This window comes from Saccopteryx bilineata, chromosome 5 (assembly GCF_036850765.1).
Source record: "Saccopteryx bilineata isolate mSacBil1 chromosome 5, mSacBil1_pri_phased_curated, whole genome shotgun sequence".
NCBI classification, from domain to species: Eukaryota; Metazoa; Chordata; class Mammalia; order Chiroptera; family Emballonuridae; genus Saccopteryx; species Saccopteryx bilineata.
The window spans coordinates 136702573-136728313 of record NC_089494.1 but is presented as its reverse complement, the minus strand read 5'-3'; the positions used below and the strand labels follow the sequence as shown (position 1 = coordinate 136728313).

Genomic DNA, 25741 nt, shown 5'->3' with positions numbered 1-25741 from the left:
TACGAATATATCCTAAGAACACCAAATCACTGATTCAAAAGAAGAAATGCACCCCCATGTTTATGGCAGCATTGTTTACAACAGCCAAGATCTGGAAACAGCCCAAGTGTCCATCAGCAGTCGAGTGAATTAAAAAACTGTGGTACAGCCTGATCAGGCAGTGGCACAGTGAGTAGGGTGTCAGACTAGGATGCAGAGGACCCAAGTTCAAAACCCTGAGGTCTCCGGCTTGAGCGCAGCTTCATATACATGACTCCATGGTCGTTGGCATAAGCCCAAAGTTCGCTGGCTTGAGCCCAAGGTCACTGGCTTGAGCAAGGGGTTATTCGCTCTGCTGTAGCCCCCCCACTGGTCAAGGAACACATGAAGAAATCATTCACTGAACAACTAAGGAGACTAAAGGAGCCGCAATAAAGAATTGATGCGTTTCATCTCTCTCCCTTCCTGTCTGTCTGTCCCTATCTCTTCCTCTGTCTGACTCTGTTTCTGTCTCTGTCAAAAAAAAAGAAAGAAAAAGCTGTGGTACATATACACAATGGAATACTATGTGGCCATGAAAAAGAAGTAAATCTTACTTTTTGTGACGGCATTGATGGACCTAGAGATTATTATGCTAAGTGAAATAAACCAGGCAGAGAAAGACAAATATCGTATATTCTCACTCATATGTGGAATCTAATGAACAAAGTGAACTGAGGGATGGAATAAAGGCAGAGATGGGGTCCCAGGGAGCAGAGGGACAGCTGTCAGAGGGAAGGAAGTTTAGGGGATGGGATCAGAGAAGGTGAAGTGATTAGTAAAATTATATATACATAACATGCAGTTACAGATAACAAAACAGTGAATCCCAGAGGGAAGGGAGGAGGGAGTTAGGAGGAGGGGAACAAAGGAGGTGTAATGGGAGACCTCCCATTCACAGGGTGGTCTCCACCTTCACAGGGGTGGGGGGTGAAGGAGTTATATTCAGTGGGTCACTTGAATCCATGTAAACACAATAAATTAAAATTAATAAAAATTTTAAAAGAGAGAGAGAGAGAAGTCCCTTAAGATTTTTAACATTGCCATTTTTCAGTAGTTAAGCTAATGTGGTCATATACGGCCAGCTAGTATCATAAACTGTTACGATTCAGAAGCACTGTATTATCACACTCATCTAATTATCTTTGCTTTTTCTCTATTCTTATTTAGGACAGGCAAGAGGTAAAAGAGCCTAAAAGCTCAAAACTGAAAAAGTTACTATTTGTCAAGATGAGAAGCCTCTTGTTACTTCCGCCATCTTCTTTGCAATGAAAATGAAAGAGATGAGTTCTTTTTTGTATGTGGTCAATACAGAAGTGGGGAAAAGGGGGTTTACAATTGTTCATAATAAATAACACAACAACTAATAATAAAACAAGAATAAACTTGGCTCTGGCCTGTTGGCTCAGCGGTAGTGTTGACCCAGTGTGTCGATGTCCCAGGTTTGATTCCTGGTCAGGGTACACAGGAGAAGCAACCATCTGCTTCTCCCCCTCTCCCCCTCCTGGTTCTCTCTCTCTCTTTCTCTCTCTTCCTCTCCCACAGCCTATTCCCAGGTGCTGAGGATGACTCCATGGCCTTGCCTAGGGCACTAAAATAGCTCAATTGCTGAGTAACAGAGCAGTAACACTAGATGGGCACAATATCACCTGGTAGGGGGCTTGCTGGGTGGATCCTGGTTGGGGCGCATGCGGGAGTCTGTCTCTCTGCCTCTCTTGCTCTGACTTAATAATATAAACAAACAAAAAAACCAAATAAATAAATAAATAAATAAATAAATATAAACTGTTTTGCATATTTACAACTTTAAACTTACTCATTCTCATCCCATTTAAACACTCAAGTAACACACATCTCAACTAATCCAATTCTTACAGTATATTATTTTTTAAAAAGGTCAATGCAAACTCTACTAAGTAGAAATTTTCTTAGATATTAGAATTAAAATATCTTAAGACTTCAAACAGGTAGAGGCTTTTTAAAGTACAAAAGTTCTCCTACTGTTTTTGTCATGGAGACCTTTTAAAAAAAAATTCCCTTGATTTGAGAGAGACAGAGAGGAAGAGGGGAAGAGAAAGAGAGAGAAGCATCAAGTCATTGTTTCACTTAGTTGTTCATTGAGTTTGCACTCATTGGTTTCTTCTTGTATGTGTCCTGATCAGGGATTGAGCCTGTAACCTCAGCATGCAGGATAACGCTCTATCCACTTAGCCCTGATCAGGGCCATTATTTTTGGCATGGAGACGACATTTTTTCAGGTTAACCCACATCAATTCAACAACATACGTCTTAACTTAAAGACTGTTTCTTAGAAAAGTGGTACCAGTTTTCCTTTCTAACCACTGGAGTTTGGATGCATAAACAGTGATAATTGTTTCCATCTTTTTTTCTTCTTAAATAAGAAGCAGGGAGGCAGAGAGACAAACTCCTGAATGCACATCAACCAGGATCCACCTGGCATGCCCCCTATAGGGCGATGCTCTGCCCATCCGGGGCCATTGCTCTATTGCTCAGCAACCAAGCTAACCAAGCTATTTTAACGCCTGAGGCGAGGCCATGGAGCCATCGTCAGCACCAGGGCCAATTTGCTCCAATTAAGCCATGGCTGCAGGAGGGGAAGAGAAAGATAGAGAGCAAGAAGGGGGACGGGGAGCAGATGGGTGCTTCTCCTGTGTGCCCTGACCAGGAAAAGAAATCGGGACATCCACATGCCAGGCTGATGCTCTACCACTGAGCCAACCAGCCAGGGCCCCATTTTTGAAAGATTTATTTCAACAATAACAACACTGCACTATCACATTCTTCTCTCCATCTCTTTAATTAAAATCTAGCAAAAGAGCACTCTCATGGGCCTTCCAAAAATGACCACCGAATTCCTTTGTTAAGAAGCTATCCCAGTTTGATTAGTCTCTTACACAAATGAAGAAATCAAACAAGAGGGAAAAGAGGAATGTACAACAGCAAGGCCTGCAGGCCCAGGGAGCTCTGAATTTCTTGACAGTGGGACAGAATAACCAGGTAACTGGCAGTAAAGATAGAAACCTGGATACCGCCATGCCCACAGCCCCCGCCTGTGTGGCCGGGAGTAAAGTCTCAGCTTTTCCACTGGTGAAACAAGAATCACACACTCTCTGACACTCCAAAAGCCAAGTAATGGAAAAGGAATTCAATTAACTGGAATTGATTGCAAAGTACATCAAATTCCTGCGATGAAAAACAATATGCAGGTATACCTTAGAGATGCTGCGGGTTCAGTTCCAGACCACTGCAACAATGTGCATATCACAACAAAGCAGGTTGTAACCTTTCTGCTGGTGGGTGGTCTTGTTTCAGTTTGTAAAAAACGCAACATCTGTCAAGTGCAATAAAGTAAAGCAATAGGGAATAAGGTGTGCCTATCAATCCCAATTACCAAGGTAGATGTGGTGTGTGTGTGTCTTCAATCAGCCCGTGAAAGGCCATTAAAAAACTGAGCACTGGCTCTGGCCGGTTGGCTCAGTGGCCTGGCGTGTAGATGTTTCAGGTTCGATTCCCAGTCAGGGCACACAGAAGAAGTGCCCATCTGCTTCTCCACTCCTCCCCTCTCGCTTCTCTCTCTCTCTTCTCCTCCCCTCCTGCAGTCATGGATCAATTAGAGCAAGTTGGCCCTGGCGCTGAGGATGGCTCCACGGCCTCTGTCTCAGGTGCCAAAAAATGGTTCCAGTTGCAATGCAGCAACGGCCCCAGATGGGCAGAGCATCACCCCTTAGTGGGCTTGCTGGATGGATGCTGGTCTGGGTGCATGCAGGAGTCTGTCTCTGCCTCCCCTCCTCTCACTGACTAGAAAAAGGAAAAAAGAAAAAAAAAAGAACTGAGCATCACAAAAGCATTTTTTTAAGCAAGAAAGTGAGAGAGAGGGACAGGCAGACAGAAAGGGAGAGAGATGAGAAGCATCAACCCATTGTTGTGGCACCATAGTTGTTCATTAATTGCTTCTCATATGTGCCTTGACTGGGGGGCTCCAGCCAAGCCAGTGATCCCTTGCTCAAGCCAGTGATCTAGAGCTCAAGCCAGCAACCACAGGGTCATGTCTATGATCCTATACTCAAGCCAGAAACCCCAAACTCAAGCTGATGAGCTCACGCTTAAGCCAGCGACCTCAGGGTTTGAATCTAGGTCCGCAGTATCCCGTGCTGATGCTTTATCCACTGAGCCACTGCCTGCTCAGGCCACAAAATCAATCTTTAACCAAGGTTTTCAAGTCTGAGAATGGCACTGTTCAGAATCTACCCTCAACAAAGGAAATCCAGAGCATGCCAGGAAGAGAGTGCTGAGTGTTCCCCAGGAGAGAGCGTCGAGAGTTCCCCGAGAAGCCTCATTGGATTTTTGATGCGATCATCATTTAGATGTCACTCTGAAGGAAAGCCCTGGTCCCCAGGGCGAATGGCCCAGCACCTTCACTTTTCATGGCTTGAGAATTTGGGATTTGTGTATCCCAACAGAACAAAAGAATTCCTAACAAGACCCCAGGCTCATGTGAAAGGGGAGAGCAACACTGGCGTTTTGATCATATTAGACACTATCCCTCACCAACACACCTGGGTGGGGAGAGAGAGAAAAATCTGGTGATGTCCAGCTGTCATAAGCTATCACTCACTTGCCTACAGTACATGCTTTACACGAAGTGACATATATTCAGATACCACCACCATTCCCCTAGAACACAGGGACAGAGTGGCTCGAGTGCCCCATTCAAGGCTGGTACCACATTTGTGAATTTACATTAAAAAGCCCTCATCTCCCCTGTCTTCATATCCCATTCCTCAGAGTTTTTGTATGTAGGAGTTTTTAACTGGAAGTAATCTTACTTTAGAAATAGACATTTTTTTCCCCCTTTTTTGCTTCAAACCTTCCCAATTATTTATCTTCCTTTATTTAATCTTTTGTGTGTAAGACTTAGTCACATAAACTTACCAAATAAGATGTTACTTTATTTAAGGGTTTTTGTGGTTTTGTTTGAGGCCAACAATGCAATCTGCTTATAAGGTTTAAGGAAAGATTACTGGTTTTAGCACAGGAATTTTTATCCAAAAATATTGGATCAAATATTGAGTTAGTTGCACCAACTCAAGTGAGAAGCAGCAGCTTTCTGGTTAGCCAGAAAGAGGTCACATTCACTCATGAATAGAGACAAAAATGCGCCCCAGGCTCCACTCCCTCCACCTGGCTCCAAATAGGTAGCTTCATTTCTGACCATTAATTTGAGTTTCACTCCTTTATTTCCAACTATTGCATCAGCTCTATCTGTTTGGGTATTTCACTGTCTTCTAACTTAACCTCTCCTATACCAAATCCTCCTCATAAACTGGCCTTCCTTCTGTCTTGGTCATTTCTTTGTGCTTCCGAGGACACTATTTTATTCTGAGACTTCCACTATCAACAGGAACCCCTTGTCACTTCCCACTTGGATTCATTTTGCATGCCACCTGCTGCTGGATTCAGCTTTCTCAGCCAATGCTTTCATCATCCTGCTCCCGCAGGCACGCTCGGATCAAATCCCATGTGCAGAAACAGGCATCCGGGAGGGAGGAGGAGCAAATGGGGCAACAGCCCTGCAGATGAACCCTGGAGTCCTCCATTATTGCAGCAGGGACTCAGGGATGGGCCGGCCAAGGAAGCACACCAAGTAGGGACAGACAGCTCCAACTTGCTGGCGAATGTTACTCCAGCTGAGCCTGGAGCCGATGACAGGAAGGCATAGACTTCTCATCCTCAATTCTGTCCTGGGAAATGCCTCGGGTGGGGGGGGGGAGGGTGCAGGTTGAAGCATAATTCTAGACGCAGGCTCTGAGATCCCACCACACTACCTACAGCTGATCAACCATTTTCTTGGCTTCACTCCAGTCTTCTCAATGTTCTCTTGAATTTACTGCTCCTAGAGTATTCAAATCCATACCCAATGCACAAAGAAATGGATTTCAACGGGCTTTCAACCTTGGGTCCTGAGATTCATTCTTCACTTTAAGAATACTTACACCAATGTGTACAAAATGCAGATCGACTACTATATAATTATGACCTTTCAACATTTTATCTCACATCACCAAAGAAACCCATTTGTATTGATCTGTTATACAATAATACACGTGACTAATAAGTCCACCTTTCCAACAACAACAAACCCTCTGATTCTCCTCCTATTTCACAAATGAGTTCTCCATATACCTGATTTATAAATGAGTGAAACTGCTATATTTTTACCAAGATTCACAGAATTAGCGTGGTATATACTCTTTAATAAACTTTCTTCCCCAGTTGCTTGAACTGATTCAAAGCAAAATGTTTTAGCCTGACCTGTGGTGGCACAGTGGATAAAGCATAGACCTGGAATGCTGAGGTTGCCTGTTTGAAACCCTGGGCTGCCAGGTCAAGGCACATATGGGAGTTGATGCTTCCTGCTCCTCCCTCATTCTCTCTTTCTCTCTCTCTCCCGTGCTCTCTCCCATTTTCCCCTCTACAATAAATAAATAAAATCTTTAAAAAAAAAAAAAGCAAAACATTTTAACTTCAAGATTTTGAAGCAGTCCTGACCAGGGAAGAAAATAGCATACATATAAAGCTAGCAAATACAACATACAAAACAGCACACCTCCAGGGAGAAAGGGGGTAGAAAGAGGAGGAGACAGGGGAGGGAGAGGAGTTGGAGAAAGACAGCAACAGCAAAAGGAACACTCTGGTTCAAAGGAAGGAAAAACTGCTCTCAGGGACGTGAGTGTGAAGAGTAGCACAGCCTGGCCCTTAAGGAACCCTGCTCTCTCCAAGTCACATCTCCTGGGGAAAGGGTGGAGAGGCAAGGTGTGCTCACTAGCAAGACCCCTGGAAGACACAGACAGCTGTAATATGCTCTCTCCACTCACGGGGCAGCTGGGAAGGCAGACATGCTGAACCGTAATGATAGGAGAGGGCAGAATGAAAGTGTATCTCACTACGGCAGTTGAAAACTGGTTTAATGCTTCATGCAGACTAGAGCACAGTCATCAGCTAGGTGGAAAAAGAATAGTTGGAAGTTTGGTGAGTAAAAATGCAAAGTATTCATTACTTTAAAAATTAAATTGTGTTCTAAAAAAATCTAGATTAAAAGAATATATACATATATAAAATGTGCAAGATGTAATGAACATATGTCAAAGCCAAATAATTAAATACAATCTCCCTTTACTTGTGTGCCAAGATTTGAGCTCACAGCTCTGGATAAAGAATAAGCTATAGTTCATTGACCTCTTTGGGTATTAATGAGCTCATCAAACTTTTTTCAACCATCACAGACATTGCTGTACTTGGAAAATTGTAAGTAGAAAGTCAAGTCAACATTAACATTTCTCTGCTAGTTTAAGTCTACATTTAGGCATAATTTTATATATGAAAACGTCAGGTATATTTATTTTGAGATTAGAGACATACAATTTTGCATTTCACAGACTTTTAATATCCTTGTGTGTCTCCATATAAAACATTTATCTGTGTCAAAACTTTGAAATCATTTGTAGATATACTTTTTCCTTTTATTGGCTATGCTAAGACTATTTACCTGTGGGAACTATAATAATTCCAAGCAATTTACTGTCTGGCCAAAAGTATCACATTTTCACATAATTTATTGATGAAGAACTTGAACAAGCTTAAGTAGCACTTCATCATTAAATGTTTTCCTTACTGTTCTGGGACAGAAATAGTGCATCCCTTCTGGCTTAACATTTATACAGATTTATCCTAACTAGTTGAAAAACTTAAGATACTTATCCAATAATTAGAATATGTGGAGAACCTCACTGCCATGTCAATGGGAGGAAATTATTATAGAAGAGGTTGTTCATTACCTCACTCACAATCTGTTCCATTAAGTTCAGGGAGAAAATTCTTTCTACTCTAAGTACCAGGATGGGTTACATGCATGCGCATCTGGGTTATTTCTCTCTTGTTATGGTCAGAGCCTTTCCCTCACTGCAGTAACTCACCACATTTCCCTCCTTCTGTTGGTCACTTGAAAACTCAAAGCAAAAGTTGAGGGCCATCTGTGTATGTCAAGATTCTACACCATACAATCTCTAGGTAATAATATGTAACAAATCATTATTATTGTCAATATGTTACATGTATTAGATTTAATTTAATATTCATTATAATCCCAAAATATGGAAATTTTTATTTTATCATCTTGACCAAGGCAGAAAGCAAAGTCTAGAAGAGTCCACCAATAGTCCCAAGGCAACTGAGCTAGTAAATGGCAGATCTTGACTCAACTGACATCTTCCTGACATCAGAGATCATGCTTCTAACTACTAGTCCATTGTTCTACTCCTGACCCTGCTGGTGCTCCTACCCCTAGGACTCTTTATTTCCTTTCACTAATAAAATACACTTAATAGACCAGAATTCCCCTGGATAAATGCCAGGGCTCTTCCAATTCTTCTTCCAAAGGCCACGTATGACCACCAATGCCTGTCTGGCTCAGGCTGCCCAAGTGCTGGGTGAGCAAGTTCTCCGCTGCCAGCTTTCTCCCCAGAGGACATGCTCTTTATGAGTAGAGGAGAGTTCATGGGCAGCTCTTCACTTTAATAAAGGATCAAGGTATTGTGAGGAAGTTCTCCTGAGTCACGCATGCCCCCTTAGCTGCCATGTTGATTGTACAGGTTGTGCACAAAAGTACCTGTTAAGCAGGTACAGGACCAGAGGCTGAACCTTCAACCTGTATCCCATGCTAGTGTTTCCAAATTCCCAACAGACATGAATCTTCAAGGTTTGGAACAAGAAATGAGAATTTCCAGGAATTCTCAGGAATTCCAGAAATCGTAAGTTACTCCATACTTTTTCTTAAATTTTATTTACACTTTTTAAAATAATAATCATGACCATAATAGTAAATAATTTCCATAATGTTAAACAGTAAATTATTTTTTTTGATGCTAAAAACTTCAGCCTTGACCGGTTGGCTCAGTGGCCTGGCGTGTAGATGTCCTGGGTTTGATTCCCAGTCAGGGCACACAGGAGGAGAAGCGCCCATCTGCTTCTCCCCTCTCCCCCCTTGCTTCTTTCTCTCTCTCTTTCTCCCCCCTCTTCTCTCTCTCTCTCTCTCTCTCTCTCTCTCTCTCTCTCTCTCTCTCCCCACTAGTCCCCTCCTACAGCCATGGCTAGATTACAACGAGTTGGCCCAGGCGCTGAGGATGGCTCCATGGCCTCTGCCTCAGGTGCTAAAAAATAACTTCAGTTGCAAGGTAGAAAGGGCCCCAGATGGGCAGAGCATTGCTCCCTAGTGGGCTTGCTGGGTAGATCCTGGCCAGGGTGCATGTGGGAGTCTGTCTCTGCCTCCCCTCCTATCACTATCATTAAAAAAAAAAAAAAAAGCTAAATACTTCAGTTTTCTGTATAATAATAAACTATATATATTACAATAATATTTAAAAATGATCTCTACCTGACATTTGAGGCCAGAAAACACTAAAGAGGGGAACATTAACAAAAAATAAATGCCAAATAAAAGCTATTTTAAAAACTGAGAGATGAGCCCTGGCCATGGTTCAGTGGATAAAGGTTTGGCCTGGCATGCAGATATCCTGGCTTCCATTTTCGATTAGGGCACATAGGACAAGCAACCATCTGTTTCTTTCTCCCTCCCTCTCCCCTTCTCTCTCTCTTTCCCTTCCACAGCCAGTGGCTGACTGGGTTGAGCCTCCCCTCAGGCACTGAGGATAGCTCAATTGATTCAAGCATTGGCCCCAGACAGGAGTTGCCAGGTGGATCTTGGTCAGCACACATGTGGGAATCTATCTCTCCTCTTCTCACTTAAAAAATAAACTGAAAGATATTAAAAATATTTATTATTTATATCATTCTTAAAATAAAAATTTAAAACATAGAAAGTATTAATTGTCCTAACCAAAGCATTGGTATTTGTTTCATGACTAATATTACAGATGCAAAAAAAAAAAATCTTTCATTTTGCATTGACATTGGTCAGATTGTTGAGACTTCCAAAAGTACAGCCAAGGTGGGCATTAGGGTTGGCTTCACGTCAGCTCATTTTCTATTCTTTTATTGATTGATTTTTTCTTTATTTTATTTTTTTTAGAGAGAAGAAGGGAGAGAGGGAAGAGAGAGAGGGAAAAAGGGACAGGGGAGACGGGGAGAGGGCGAAAGAGAAATAATAAAGAAACAGAGAGAAGGACATCAATTTGTTGCTCCACCTAATTATGCATTCATTGGTTGTGATATGTGCTCTGACTGGGGATCGAACCCTCAACTCCAGTGCATCAGGATGACATTCCATCCAACTAAGCTAGCCAGCCAGGGCCATTTCTTTCTCAATGATGAAAGTATTTTATCTGCTTGTCCTGATTCTGGTTTGGACATGGAAGTCTTTTGTTGTTTTTGCTAGTTCAGATTTTAGGTCAGTTTCTGGCTTAATAATGGAGTGTTCCACAACACTTTGCACTTTGCACTTCTTGTGTTAAATTACTTAGAATTAACAAATTGCAATAATATTCAAACACTAAAAAAATGCCAGCAAAATTATGGGGTAGTACATCCAAATAACATTCAGATCTACTTAGCAATCTTGACAAGGCTACACAGAATTTCAGGTGGAAATTTCAATTAAAATGTAACAACTTCTTATGCTTCCAAATTTGTTATTTATTAGAACACCACTAATAGGATTTGTGTAAAGTATACTATGCAGAGAAACACATTAATAGTCATGCAAGACTGACTCACCATTAGCAGCAGACACGCATTTAGAGCATGGCAGATGCTACAAGTAGTGCTGGCTGGACAGACAGTGACCGCTTCCTTCCACCTGCTCCTGTCTGGATGCTGGGAAAGGCCTACCTTCAACTTTGTGCTGTCAGAATTTTCTTTGTGGTTTTTTTAACTTTATTGAGGAAAAACTGACAAATATAATTGCCTACTTAAAGTGTACAGCCTGACCAGGTGGTGGTGCAGTGGATAGAGTGTTGGAGTAAGACCCAGAAGACCCAGGTTCAAAACCCGAGGTCGGCAGCTTGAGCACGGGGCCACTGGCTTTAGTGTAGTATCACAGATGTGCCCTCATGGTCACTGGTTTGAGCCAAAAGGTCATTGGCCTGAAGCCCAAAGTCACTGGCTTGAGTCCAAGGTTAATGGCTTGAGTAAGGGGTCACTCACTCTGCTGAAGTCCCCCCACCCCAGTCAAGGCACATATAAGAAAGCAATCAATGAACAACTAAGGTGCCACAATGAAGAATCGATGCTTCTCATCTCTCACCCTTCCTGCCTGTCTGTCCCTATCTGTCCCTCCCTCTGTCTCTCTGTCTCTGTCTCTCTCGCTAAAAAATAATAATAATAATAAAGTGTGCAATGTGCTGATTTGTTATACATATACAATGTGGAATGATTACCAAGATTAAGATAATTAACGGCTCTTGCTTTCAATGATGTCAGTAAATTTTTTGGAACTAGTAATATCTCAATTTTAATCCTCTAAGAATTAGAATGCTTTTTTACCATTCTCCTGATTTCTTGACTACTTTTCTTAGGATTCAGGATTCAGGAAAACACATAATTATTTGTTTCTGAGAATTGTAGCTGATGCTGTGTCCACCAGAAAGGAAAGGGGTATATTTTTCCTGCAGGAAAATGTTTTTCAACTGATTCATGCGTATAAGTCCATGTCCGAGCAGAGGTCCTTTGTGAATTCACAAAAATATGCACAAATATACTATTTTATTTGTCAGCCTGGGAAGACCTCAAAGGCATAGAAAAAGTACCTGTTAGCACTTTAGAAGTCACATAAATATCTTTACGTATGCACAGCCACTGACAAATAAATGCCCATGTTGATTTGACCAAAGAAAAGGAAAATATGACATTAGTCAAAAGGGTTTTTTTTCACTAGTATTTCTGGACTTACAGCTTTAGACACGGCCTAAATGCTATCAATATCAACTATGTGATGTCAGAAATTGATATTAATCTGGGTGTTGTCAAATCATTTTCCTTGATTTGCTACCTACAACCCAGGTACTTAAATATAACATTATATGGCCAGTTATTATGTAAAATGTTTTCACACATGTTATCTTACTGAAGAGAAGAATGGAAATATATCAATATGTATTTTAAGCACCTCCAATATATCAGCTACTATGCCACTAGTTTCAAGTATTTTCTCAATCCTTAAACTGATCCTATAGGATAGATACCATAGTTTCTCCATGATTTGAGAAAAATAAGGCTCAAAATCATAACTTTTCAACGGTTGCACTACTAGTAAGTGATACAGCAGAAAATTTAGTCCAACTTGAAAAACCCATGTTCTTTCCATTTCAATGTACTTCAAAAGGCACAATGTCGGGTGGCTTCCCCAGCTAGGGAAGAGAGCGGGCCCTGGCAGCCTGGCTGCTCCACAAGGGACGACCTTGCTATCCTTGGGGAAGTAAGGCCTTCCCTCGTACACACCTACAGAAACATAGGGAGGCCTGTTTGAAACCCTTATTGGAAAGGAACATACAATAAACTTGGAAATGGAATGTATATTTTTGGGAAAGAATTTAAAATAAACATTATAAACACAAGACAGAAGCTTGGTCTTACCTTCAGATATTTCACCAGCTTCTGGATTTGCCAATATTCTGACGGCAAGTCTGCGTTTGCTTCCTGACGATGATCGGGTGGCTCTTCATCTTCCTCACTCTCTGAGGAGCTCTCGCTAAAGGCTTCTTCCATCTTATCAATACTCTTACTAAAAATAATGACATATAATAAACACATTTATGCTGCAGCATGGACATGGTTATAATGTTACTATTTCAGCAACTTAAGTAATACAAATGATCAGAAAACCAAGAACAGAGGGGTGCTTCCTCAACGTGATAAAGAATACGTAGAACACCTACAGTACCATCATACTTACTGCAGAAGGCTGAATGCTTCCCCAGAAGATCAAGAACAAAGAAGAATGTCTACTTTGACCACTGCTATTCAACATAGTACTGGAGTCTCTGGTTCTCGATATAAATCTAACAAAACTTGTACACGACTTGTAAGCTGAAAACTACAAAATCTTGGTGTAATAAATGAAAAATCTAAATTAATAAGATACATATAGTGTTCATAAATTAGAAGAGTCTGCACAGTAGAGACATCAAAATCCTCAGCATGTGTTTTTTTTATAGAAATAGCAAGATTATCCTAAATTTATGTGGAAATGAGCACTAAAACAATTACTTAAAAAGGTGAGAAGAATCACTTTCTCATTTTTTAAGATTTATCATCTAGCTACAGTAATCAAGACAATGGTTCTGCTGAAGGGCTAGATATAAAAATCAACTGAACATGATAGAAACCCAGAAATAGACACACACACAAGCAAATCCAACTGACTTTGACTAAAGTGCAAGAGCAATTCAGTGTTGGAAAGACACCCTTTACACCAAACAGTCAAACGTTGCTGAAGTAAATGGATCGCAATAAGCAAAAGAAAATGAACTTTGATACAGATGATGTATATCATAGAAGTCTACCCACAAAACCTACATAATTTTTATTAATCAGTGTCACCTGAATAAATTTTTAAAAATCCAAAAATCAATAAATAAACCTTAGAAAAATGAACCTTAAATAAAATTAACTCAAACTTGATCTGTCTTTAATATAAAATGTAAAACTATCAACACTTTTAGAGAAAAACAAAGGAGATAATTTTTAGGACTAACAACTTCCTCAAGAGTTCTTAGACATGACATCAAAAGCACAATCCATAACAGGAAAAATTGATAAATTGAACTTTACCAAAATTAAAAACTTGTTTTATGAGAGGTCCTACAGTAAGAGAATGAAAAGACAAGGAAAAGGAAGAGAAAATATCTACAAACTACATATCCAACAAAGGATATCCAAAATTAACAAAGAACTCTCAAAATTCAACACTAAAAACAACAAAACATGATCTTATTGAAAATAAGTAAAAGACATACAGAGAAATTTCACTGAAGAACTTACCAGAAATACACTCATAAAAAGATGTTCAACATCACTAACCATCAGGGAAATGCTAAGACCACAATGAGACATCACTACACAACTTGCAGTACAGCTAAAATAAAAAACATGGCAACACCATATGCCGGCAAAGGTAAGAAGAAACTGAGTCTCATACATTGTGGTAAGATAAGAAAATGGGACAGCTACTCTGGAAGAATTTGGCAATTTCTTTAAAATCTACACACATAATTATTATATGTGTCAGCAATTAGGCATTTATCCTAGAAAAATGAAAACTGACATCCATATAAAAAACTTGCATATGATTGTTCACAGCCACTTTATTTTTAATAACCAAAAAATGAGAAGAAATAAAATTTCCCTCAATAGGTGAATAATTAAACTATGGTACATCCATACTGTGGAATGCTACTTAGCAATTAAAAAGGACAAACAATTAATAATGCAACAACTTGGCTGAATGTCAAAGGTATTATGGTGATGAAAAAACCAGCCAGTATCAAAAATGTATGATTCTATTTGTATGATATTCCCAAAATAACAAAATTATAGAAATAAAAACAGACTAATGGTTGCCAGGAATCAGGAATGATAGGGGAAGGGGTGTGGGTGTGACTAGAAAGGGGTAGCCAGAGGGAGCTCTGTGTGGTGATGGAACAGTTCTGTTTCCTGATTGCCACAGTCACCACACCAATCCATATGTGATCAATTCCATGGAAGTATACATGTACATTGGGCCAGTATTAATCTCCTGGGCTTTTTGTTTGTTTGTTTTTTGTTTTTTAGGTGAGAGAAAGTGAAATAGTAAAGCAGACTCCTGCATGTGCCCCAACTGGGATCCACTTGGCAACCCTACCTGTGGTTGATGCTCAAGTACAGAGCCATTTTTAGTACCTGAGGCTGCTGTGTTCCAATGGAGTTATCCTCAGTGCCTGGGGCCACGCTCAAACCAACTGAGCCACTGGCTGCAAAAGGGGAAGAGGGAGAGAGGGAAGAGGGGGGAGAAGCAGATGGCTGCTTCTCCTGTGTGCCCTGACCAGTAATCGAACCCAGGACATCCATATGCTGGGATGACGCTCTATCCACTGAGCCACTAGCCAGGGCCAATCTATAGTTTGTACTATAGCTACCCAAGATGTAACCACTGGGGAAAGCTAGGTGAAGCATAGATGAGACCTCTCTGTACTGTCTCAGCAACTTTTGTGCAACTATAATTATTTCAATATAAAGAGCTGATGACCCTGGCTGGTTGGCTCAGTGGTAGAGCACTGGCCCGGTGTGTGGAAGTCCCGAGTTTGATTCCCAGTCAGGGCACGCAGGAGAAGCACCCATCTACTTCACCACCCTTCCCCTTCTCCCTTTTCTCTATCTTTCTCTTCTCCTCCCGCAGCCAAGGCTCCACTTAGGCAGTTAGCCCAGGTGCTGAGGATGGCTTCATAGCCTCTGCCTCAGGCAGTAAAATGGCTCCAGTTGCAATGGAGCAATGCCCCAGATGGGCAGAGCCTCACCCCTAATGGGCTTGCCTAGTGGGCTTTGCCTGATTGGGCCCATGTGGGAGTCTATCTCTCTGCCTCTCTGCTTCTCACTTAATTTAAAAAAAAAAAAAAGCTGAAAAATTTGTCAAACAAATGGAAGAGTTTATTATGTAGCTCTCTCCAAAACAGTATAAATGTAGTAGAGTATCCTAAAGTTTGTTTTTATCTTCCCTTAGTGTGAAAACTTTATAATGTGATGTTTCTGTCATTTCTTCCAGCAACTCTGCACTAAAACAAACCAAATATTATAATTTTTATAACATTCCAGGTAACTGTCAGTATAGCTATCTTAGGACCCCAACATAATAGTAAGAATGATATTAATTAACATTAGGTAGCCCTATGTGTAAGAAACAGCTTTAAAGAACTGATCATGTTAGCAGAAACTCACCGAGCTACCTGTGCTTTTGAGACAGATGGTGCTAACTTTTCAAGTCTTCCTCCATGTTTGTCATCGTGGATGTCTCTTAGTGAGAGTCTTTGCCTAAAAACATAACCTTTATTAATTCCTTTAGGCTGATTAACAGAAACTGAAATTAGAAATGTATACCAATATTTCAATATTTTCATGCACCCAAAGGATGTGCTTCCTGACACAGAAGAATGATGATGAGATCCAGCCTCACCCGACATGCTTGAAGGAGAACTTCAAGCTCAGCCGTGCACTTTGTGTGACAGAAAGACAACTCTTTAGCATCCTTCTGCCCTTCTGCACTGGGAGCAGATCCTCACAGGCAGCTGCCCTGCTGTACATCCTTCGCTCTGGACCTTCTCACCCAGTGTCCAGGGCCCTGACCTGAGTCACCTAGTTTTCACCCTCCCCGCACAATGCTCCAGGAGGGCCTGTCTCTGATTTTCTATGTGTTCCCAGGCGGAGCACAGTCCTTGGGACCTATTTGGTTTTCATTAAATACTTAAGTAAGTCCTTAATTGGGAAAAAGACAAGCACATGAAAAAAGCTGAATTTAAAAATTCACCTCCCAGTTCACAGAACAGCCCACATGACTTCTCCGTCCCTGTGTTTTATCATCTTTTTCACGTGTTATTTGTCCTACCTCACCGATCACATGAAAGTGAACTGCGTTCTGCCCTTCCCTTCACAGAATGCACACTTACACCCTGGGGAAGGTTAAGTCTCTGCTGAAACATGCAGAGTAGAAGGAAGGAATCAACTTGTGTTTTGGAGGGAGACATATTTTTACTACTCTGTATTTTCCTACTATGAAATAAAGTTACATGAAAAATTAGGGAAACACAGTGACTGAAGATGTTCTAAAAATCCCATCATGCAATGTCTACATACTCTTTGAAATCACCAGTGATCTTCCAGTTTAAACTTGGCTCTAATCTCTTGGTCATTTGATTCTTTCCAAAATTAATTTGATGCTTCTCCAGTGAGCTCTTGTCTGAATGTGTAGGAGCAGCAGCGGCCTCTTCCTTCTTAGCTGTCTCAGCAGGCTGTTGTTTTTCCTTTTGCAGTTTTTCATTAAATCTAGCCTCCTTTTATTAAAGAAAAAAATTGAGTCATATTTACAAATGATAGTACTTCTGAGTTATCTAATGCTATCTGAACATTAACATTGGTGATAAATTCAGAAAAGGAAGTCTGAGATACATCTTGTGTTGCTTAGTAACACAAATGGTAACAGGTCAACTGCAGGACTGGGGCCTCCACTGGAGTAAGACTGACAGAGATGTGATTTTCCTAAACTTCACTTATGCTGTAGCACACTCAGATACAACCATAGGGCTGAGCCTCCTCACACCTCACCACTATGAGGAGAACATTAATTCCAAACCCTATATTGACTGGAACTCATTATATTCAAATTGCTAAAGCCAAGGATAAGGAGAACATATTTACCAAGCCAGAGATAAAAGACACAAATAGAGAAGGAAACAAGAGTTAAAAGAGACTTCTCATCAGAAACAATGTAAGCCACAATAAGAGAATTATATTTTTTAAGTACTTAAAGGGAAAAACAGAACAAAACAAAACCTGTCAGCCCAACATTCTATACTGAAACAAACAAAAATGAATCTTTCAAAGAGGAAGGTAAAAATAAAGACTTTCACAGATGAACAAAAACCAAGAGAATTCACTGTCAAAGGAAGCCAGTGCTATAAAAATGTTAATGAAGTTATTCAATTATAAGGAAAATCATACCAGATAGAAACATGGATCTGCAAAAAAGAAAAATCTACAGAAACAGTACAAATAAATGTAAAATACTCTATTATTTTTAATCATTCTAAAATATTATTATTATCATAATTTTTTTTTTTTGTATTTTTCTGAAGCTGGAAACGGGGAGGCAGTCAGACAGACTCCTGCATGTGCCCAACCAGGATCCACCCGGCACACCCACCAGGGGGCGATGCTCTACCCATCCAGGGCATCGCTCTCTTACGACCAGAGCCACGCTAGCGCCTGAGGCAGAGGCCATGGAGCCATCCCCAGCGCCCAGGCCAACTCTGCTCCAATGGAGCCTTGGCTGCAGGAGGTGAAGAGAGAGACAGAGAGGGAGGAGAGGGGGAGGGGTGGAGAAGCAGATGGGCACTTCTCCTGTGTGCCCTGGCCGGGAATCGAACCCGGGACTTCCACACGCCAGGCCGACGCTCTATCACTGAGCCAACCAGCCAGGGCCTTAAAATATTATTTTACTGAAGTAAAAATATTAACAGTGGCCCTGGCTGGTTTTCTCAGTGGTTGAGCATTAGCCCGGCAAGTGAATGCCCTGGATTAAATTCCAGGTCAGGGCTCACAGGAAAAGTGCCTTTCTGCTTCTCCATCCCTCCCCCTCCTCTCTCTCTCTCTCTCTTCTCCTCCTACAGCCATGGCTCCATTGGTTCCAGCACATTGTCCTCAGGTGCTGAAGATGGCTCCATGGAGCCTCAGCCACGGACAGGCACTAAAAATAGCTTGGTTGTGAGCATGGCCACAGATGGGCAAAGCATCTGCCCCAGGAGGGGGTTGCCAGGTGGATCCCAGTCAGGGCGCAGGTGGGAGTTTGTCTCACTATCTCCCCTTCTCTCATGAAAAGAAAGAAGGAAGGAAGGAAGGGAGGGAGGGAGGAGCGTTGGAGGGAGGGAGGGAGAGAGAGAGAGGATGGGCGAGAGAGAGAGAGAGGGGGCGAGAGAGAGAGAGAGGGGGCGAGAGTGAGAGAGAGAGAGAGGAAAGAAAGAAAGAAAGAAAGAAAGAAAGAAAGAAAGAAAGGAAGGAAGGAAGGAAGGAAGGAAGGAAGGAAGGAAGGAAGGAAGGAAGGAAGGAAGGAAGAAAGAAAGAAAGAAAGAAAGAAAGAAAGAAAGAAAGAAAGAAAGAAAGAAAGAATCACACACTATACCAAGAACCAGGAAGATCACAACTTGAATAAGAAAGGATGATGAATAGATATTCTCTTATACCAAGATGAAATAGCTGTTAGAATAATCTGACAAGATTTTAAAGCAGCGATCATAAAAATGCTTCAATGAGCAATTATGGAAACTTGAAACAAATGAAAAACTAGACAGTACTAACCCTGGCCGGTAAGCTCAGTTGGTTAGAGTGTCATCCTGAAATGCCAAAGTTGCGGATTGAATCCCTGGTCAGGGCACATTTGGGAAGCCGCTCATGAATGCACAGCTAAGTGGAACAACAAATGAATGCTTCTCTCTCCTCCCCTTTATCTCTCTGTCTCTTTAAAAATCAATCAATAAAAAAAAAAGAAAAACTAGGAAGTCTCAGCAAATAAACATAAGATATAAAGAAGAACCAAATAGAAATTTCAAAACTGAAGTTTACAAACCAAAATGACTCACTGGATAGGTTCAGCAAGAAGATGGAAAGAACAGAAGAGAATCTATTAATGTGAAGAAAAAGCAAGCAAAGTCACCCAAGCTGAACATCAAAAAAGAAACAGATTGGGGAAAAAATGAACACAGCCACAATGGGTGCATAACAAAAAATCCAACATGCATTTCATCAGAGAACCAGGAGTAGAGTAAGAAGGTCAGACTGAAAATGTGTTCTAAGAATGTCTGAAATTTTCCAGAACTTGGAAAAAGACATAAATCTAAGATTTAAGAATCTGAAAAAAACCTAAACACACAAAAAAACATAAAATCCACGCCAAGACACATAATAATCAAACCATAAAACTGAAGACAAGGAAAATTCTTAGCGTCAAGAGAGAAACAATATTTTACCTATAAGGGAAAAACAATTACACTAACAGATTTCTCATGAGAAACCATGGAGGCCAGGAGGACTAGGACATTTTTCAAGTGCTGAAAAGTAAAGAATTGTCAATCCAGAATACCATATCCAGTGAAAATATTCCTTGGGAATGAAGTAGAATTCAAGATGTTCTCAGGTAAAAGCTAAGAGAATTTGCCACCAACAGACATTCCCTAGAGGAGTCCTTAAGTTCTTACTCAAAAAGGATAGGAAAAAGAAGAAAACCTACACCATCAGAAAGGAAGAAACAACAGTCAAAATAAAAGGAGGGGAAAATACCAAAGACCTCTTGAGTTTTCTAAATGACGTTTGACAGTTGAAGCAAAAGTTATAACATTGTCTCATTAGTTATCCATGTATGTGGAGGAAATAAATACATTATAAATAAGCATAAGCAACTTAAAGGGAGATAGTATTTCTATACTTCATACAAACTGGCAAAGTGTAAAGTAGATTATGAGAAATCGTGTATGTATCATGTAATATAATACCTAGAATAATCACAAAATAATCTATACAAAGAGATACACTCAAAAAGCTATCGATAAATCAAAATGAAATGCAAAATAATATTCAAGCAATTACTTACACAACAGAATACTACTCAGCTGTAAAAAAATATTACCTTTTGCAATAGCATGGATGGACCTAGAGATTGTTATGCTAAGTGAAATAAGCCAGTCAAAGAAAGACAAATACCATATGATCTCATTTATATATGAAATATAATGAACAAAATAAACAAACAAAACAAAAATGAATGGAGAAGAGATTACAGCTATCAGAGTGATGGGGGTTGGGGGACTGGGTAAAAAAAGTGAATGGATTGAGCAAAGGAAAAAATGTTTAGACAGACAACAGTGTGGAGATTGCGGGATGGAAAGGAGGGTGGGAGAGGTGAAGGAGGGCAGAGGAAGGATAATTAAGGAGGAGACTTGGGGTAGTGTAATATATGTAATATACAAAATGTAATATACAGATGATGTACTGAAGAATTGTATATCTAAAACTTATATAATTTTATTTACCAATGTCACCCCAACAAATTCAATAAAATTTTTTAAATGAAAAAGAGAAGGAATAGGCCCTGGCCAGTTGGCTCAGTGGTAGAGCGTTGGCCTGGCGTGCAGAAGTCCCGGGTTCGATTCCTGGCCAGGGCACACAGGAGAAGCGCCCATCTGCTTCTCCACCCCTTCCCCTCTCCTTCCTCTCTTTCTCTCTTCCCCTCCTGCAGCCGAGGCTCCATTGGAGCAAAGATGGCCCGGGCGCTGGGGATGGCTCCTTGGCCTCTGCCCCAGGCACTAGAGTGGCTCTGGTCGCAACAGAGCAACGCCCTGGAGGGGCAGAGCATCGCCCCCTGGTGGGCAAAGTGTCGCCCCTGGTGGGCGTGCCGCGTGGATCCCGGTCGGGCGCATGCGGGAGTCTGACTGTCTCTTCCTGTTTCCAGAAAAATACAAAAAAAAAAAAAAAAAGAAGAAAGAAAAGAAAAAGAGAAGGAATAACCAGAAAATAAAACTAAATCAACAAACTTAAGCCCTAACATATCAATAAGTAAATGACCTAAACACACCAATCAGTTAACAGAGTTTCAAAATAAGCTTTCTTTTTTTTTATTTTAATGGGGTGACATTGATTAATTAGGGTACATAGATTCAGAGAAAACATCTCCAGATCATTTTGACATTTGATTATGTTGTATACCATCGGGCAAAGTCAAATTGTTTTCCATCACCTTTTATTTGGTTTTCTTTATGCCCCTCCCCTCCCCCCACCCCTCAGTAACCAACACATTTTTGTCCATGTCCATGAGTCTCAATTTTGTGTCCCACCTATGTATGAAATCATATAGTTCTTAGTTTTATCTGATTTACTTATGTCACTCAGCATAATGTTATCAAGGTCCATCCATGTTGTTGTAAATGATCCGATGTCATCATTTATTATGGCTGAGTAGTATTCCATAGTACCATGTACCACTAGTTCTTTATCCATTCATCTATTGAAGGGCTTTTTGGTTGTTTCCATGTCTTGGCCACTGTGAACAATGCTGCAGTGAACAAGGGGCTGCATGTGTCTTCACATACCAATTTTTTTAGTTTTGGGGGTATATACCCAGTAGAGGGATTGCTGGGTCATATGGTAGTTCTATTTTTAGTTTTTTGAGGAACCACCATACTTTCTTCCATAGTGCTTGTAATACTTTACATTCCCACCAACAGTGGATGAGGGTTCCTTTTTATCCACAGCCTCTCCAACATTTGTTATTACCTGTCTTGTTGATAATAGCTAATTTAACAGGTGTGAGGTGGTATCTCATTGTAGTTTTGATTTACATTTCTCTAATAGCTAATGAAGATGAGCATCTTTTCATATATCTGTTGGCCATTTGTATTTCTTCCTGGGAGAAGTGTCTGTTCATGTCTTCTTCCCATTTTTTATTGGATTGTTTGCTTGTTTGTTGTTGAGTTTTATGAGTTCTTTGTATATTTTGGATATTAAATCCTTATCTGTGCTGTTGTTTAAAAATATCATCTCCCATTTAGTTGGCTGTCTGTTTTGTTGTCAGTTTCTTTTGCTGAGCAAAAGCTTCTTAGTCTGATTAGTCCCATTCATTTATCTTTGCCTTCATTTTCCTTGCCTTGGGAGTCAAATTCATAAAGTGCTCTTTGTAACCAAGGTCCATGAGTTTAGTACCTATGTTTTCTTCTATGTAATTTATTGTTTCAGGTCTTATATTTAGGGTTTTTATCCATTTTGAATTAATTTTAGTACAAGGGGACAAACTGTAATTGAGTTTCATTCTTTTGCATATGCCTTTCCAGTTTTCCCAGCTCCATTTATTGAAAAGGCTTTCTTTTCTCCATTGTGTGTTGTTGGCCCCTTTACCAGATTATTTGACCATATACATGAGGTTTTATTCCTGGTCTCTCTATTCTGTTCCATTGGTCTGAGTGTCTATTTTTCTGCTAATTCCATGCTGTTTTGATTATTGTGGCTCTATAATATAATTTGAAGTCAGATATTGTAATGCCCCAGCTTCATTCTTTTTCCTTAGGATTACTTTGGCTATTCGGGGTTTTTTATAGTTCCATATAAATCTGATGAATTTTTGTTCCATTTCTTTAAAAAATGACATTGGAATTTTGATGGGAATTGCATTGAATTTGTATATCGCCTTGGTAATATGATCATTTTGACTATATTTATTCTTCCTATTCAAGAACAAGAAATATTTTTCCATTTCATTGTATCTTTTTTGATTTCCCTTAACAATGCTTTGTAGTTTTCATTATATAGGTCCTTTACATTCTTTGTTATGTTTATTCCTAGATATTTCTTGTTGTTGTTGCAATCATGAAGGGCATTATTTTTTTATTTTGTTTTCTGATGTTTCATTGTTGGCATATAGAAAGGCAATAAACTTATGTATATTAATTTTGTATCCTGCAACCTTACTATATTGGTTTATTTTTTCTAATAGTTTTTTTGGGAAGTCTTTGGGGTTTTCAATGTATAGGATCATATGTCTATCATATCCATTTCATCTGTAAAAAGTGAAACCTTTACTTCTTCTTTCCCAATATGAATGTCTTTTATTTCTTTCTCTTGTCTGATTGCTCTGGCTAGAACTACATTGAATAAGAGTGGACAAAGTGGGCAACCTTGTCTTGTTTCTGATTTTAGAGGAAAAGTCCTCAGTTTTATGCCATTTAATATGATGTTAGCCGATGATTTATCATAAATGGCCTTTATTATGTTGAGATATTTTTTTCTATACCCATTTTGTTGTTTTAAACATAAAAGTGGTGTTGTATTTTATCGAATATCTTTTCTGCACCTATTGATAGGATCATATGGTTTTCGTCTTTGTTTTGTTGATATGGTGTATTACGTTAACTGTTTTACAAATGTCGAACCATCCTTGTGATTCTGGGATGAATCCCACTTGATCATGGTGAATTATTTTTTTAACGTGTTGTTGTATTCAATTTGCTAGTGTTTTGTTTAGTATTTTAGCATCTGTATTCATTAGAAATATTGGTCTGTAGTTTTCTTTCTTTGTGTTGTCCTTGCCAGGTTTTGGTATGAGGGTTATGTTGTCCTCAAAAAATGTGTTTGGAAGTATTGCTTCTTCTTCAATTTTTTGGAAGACTTTGAGTAGAATAGGAACCAAGTCTTTTTTGAATGTTTGATAGAATTCACTAGAATTGCCGTCTGACCCTGGACTTTTATTTGGGGGGAGGTTTTTGATAGTTGTTTCTGTTTCCACCCTGCTTATGGGTCTGTTTAGGCTTTCTACTTCTTCATAACTCAGTCTAGGAAGATTGTATTGTTCTAGGAATTTATGCATTCCTATAAATTGTTAAATTTTGTGGCATATAGTTTTTCATAGTATTCTACAATAATCCTTTGTATATCTATGATATCTATGGTGATTTCTCCTCTTTCATTTTGGCTTTTGTTTATATGAGTCCATTCTTTTTTTTCTGTGGTGAGTCTTGCCAAGGGTTTGTCAATTTTGTTGATCTTTTCAAAGAACCAACTCCTTGTTTTATTATTTTTTTCTATAGTTTTTCTATTCTCTATTTCATTTATTTCTGCTCTGATTTTTATTATTTTCTTTCTTCGGCTGGTTTTTGGTTGTCTTTGTCCTTCTTTTTCTAGTTCCTTAAGATGTGAAGTTAAGTGGTTTACTTGGGCTCTCTCTTGTTTGCTCATATAGACCTGTAGTGATACGAACTTTCCTCTTATTACTGCTTTTGCTGCATCCCAGAGATTTTGATATTTTATATTGTTATTTTCGTTTGCCTGTATGTATCTTTTGGTCTCTGCGCTTATTTCTTCTTTGACCCACTCATTTTTTAAAAGTATGTTGTTTAATTTCTATATTTGTGTGTGTTTGTTTACTTCTTTTTTGCAGTTGATTTCTAGTTTCAAGGCTTTATGATCAGGAATATGCTTGGTATCATTTAAGTCTTTCTGAATTTGCTAATGTTATTTTTGTTGCCCAACATATGGTCAATTCTTGAGAATGTTCCATGTACACTGGAGAAAAATGTATACTCTGTCACTTTGGGATGAAATGTCCTGTAGATGTCTATCATATCCAATTGTTCTAGTGTTTCATTTAAGGCTGATATTTCTTTATTGATTTTCTGTTTGGATGAATGATCTAGTGCCATCAATGGTGTATTGAGGTCTCTAAGTATGATTGTGCTTTTGTTGGTTTTTATTTTTAGGTCAGTCAGTAGCTATCTTATATATTTTGGTGCTCCTTGGTTTGGTGCATATATATTAAGAACTGTTATGTCTTCTTAATTCAATATCCCCTTTATCATTATGAAGTGACCATCTTTTTTCTCTGATTACCTTTGTTGTCTTGTACTTAGCAATGTTAGATAAGTATGGCTACACCTGCTTTTCTTTGTATGTTATTTGCTTGGAGAATCATTTTCCAAACTTTCACTTTGAATTTGTTCTTATCCTTGTAGCTTAGATGTGTTTCTTGAAGGCAGCATACAGTTGGATTTACTTTTTTAATCCATTCCGCTACTCGATGTATTTTTATTGGTGAATTCAATGCATTTACATTTAGTGTAATTATTGACATTTGAAATTTTCCTATTGCCATTTTAGATATTGCTTTCTGATAGCTTTGTATCTTGTTTCATTCTTCTCTTTTGTTTTTCTATCATTTGTTTCTGTTCAGTTGTATTCCATACTTCTTTCCTCTGTTACTTCTTTTTTTAAGCCATGTGTTTCTGTGGTGATTTTTTCAGGGGTGGTTACCATTAAGTAATAGAAAGGATACATATCATGGTCATGGTAGTACATTATCTCATGAGTGCTTCCGCACTCCATCCTCCTTTGCTACTGTTAATCTTTGTCCTCTCCCCCCCCCTTTTTTTTTTTGTCACAGATTAATCTTGTTTTTATTGTGACCTTGACGGAG

The 25741-nt window shown here is 39.6% G+C and overlaps 1 protein-coding gene across 4 annotated transcripts in view; it reads right to left on the bottom strand.

Annotated features, from left to right (window-relative positions):
- The window catches only part of ODAD2 (outer dynein arm docking complex subunit 2), a 225820-nt gene that overhangs the window by 169244 nt on the left and 30835 nt on the right, over positions 1-25741 (bottom strand). For all 4 annotated transcript variants that reach the window (XM_066280409.1, XM_066280410.1, XM_066280411.1 and 1 more), the window contains 3 exons: positions 16873-17069; positions 15961-16053; positions 12625-12772 (listed from right to left, as the gene is read on the bottom strand). In XM_066280409.1, coding sequence (XP_066136506.1) covers positions 12625-12772; positions 15961-16053; positions 16873-17069 — 438 coding nt within the window. The remainder of the gene's footprint in view (positions 1-12624; positions 12773-15960; positions 16054-16872; positions 17070-25741) is intronic.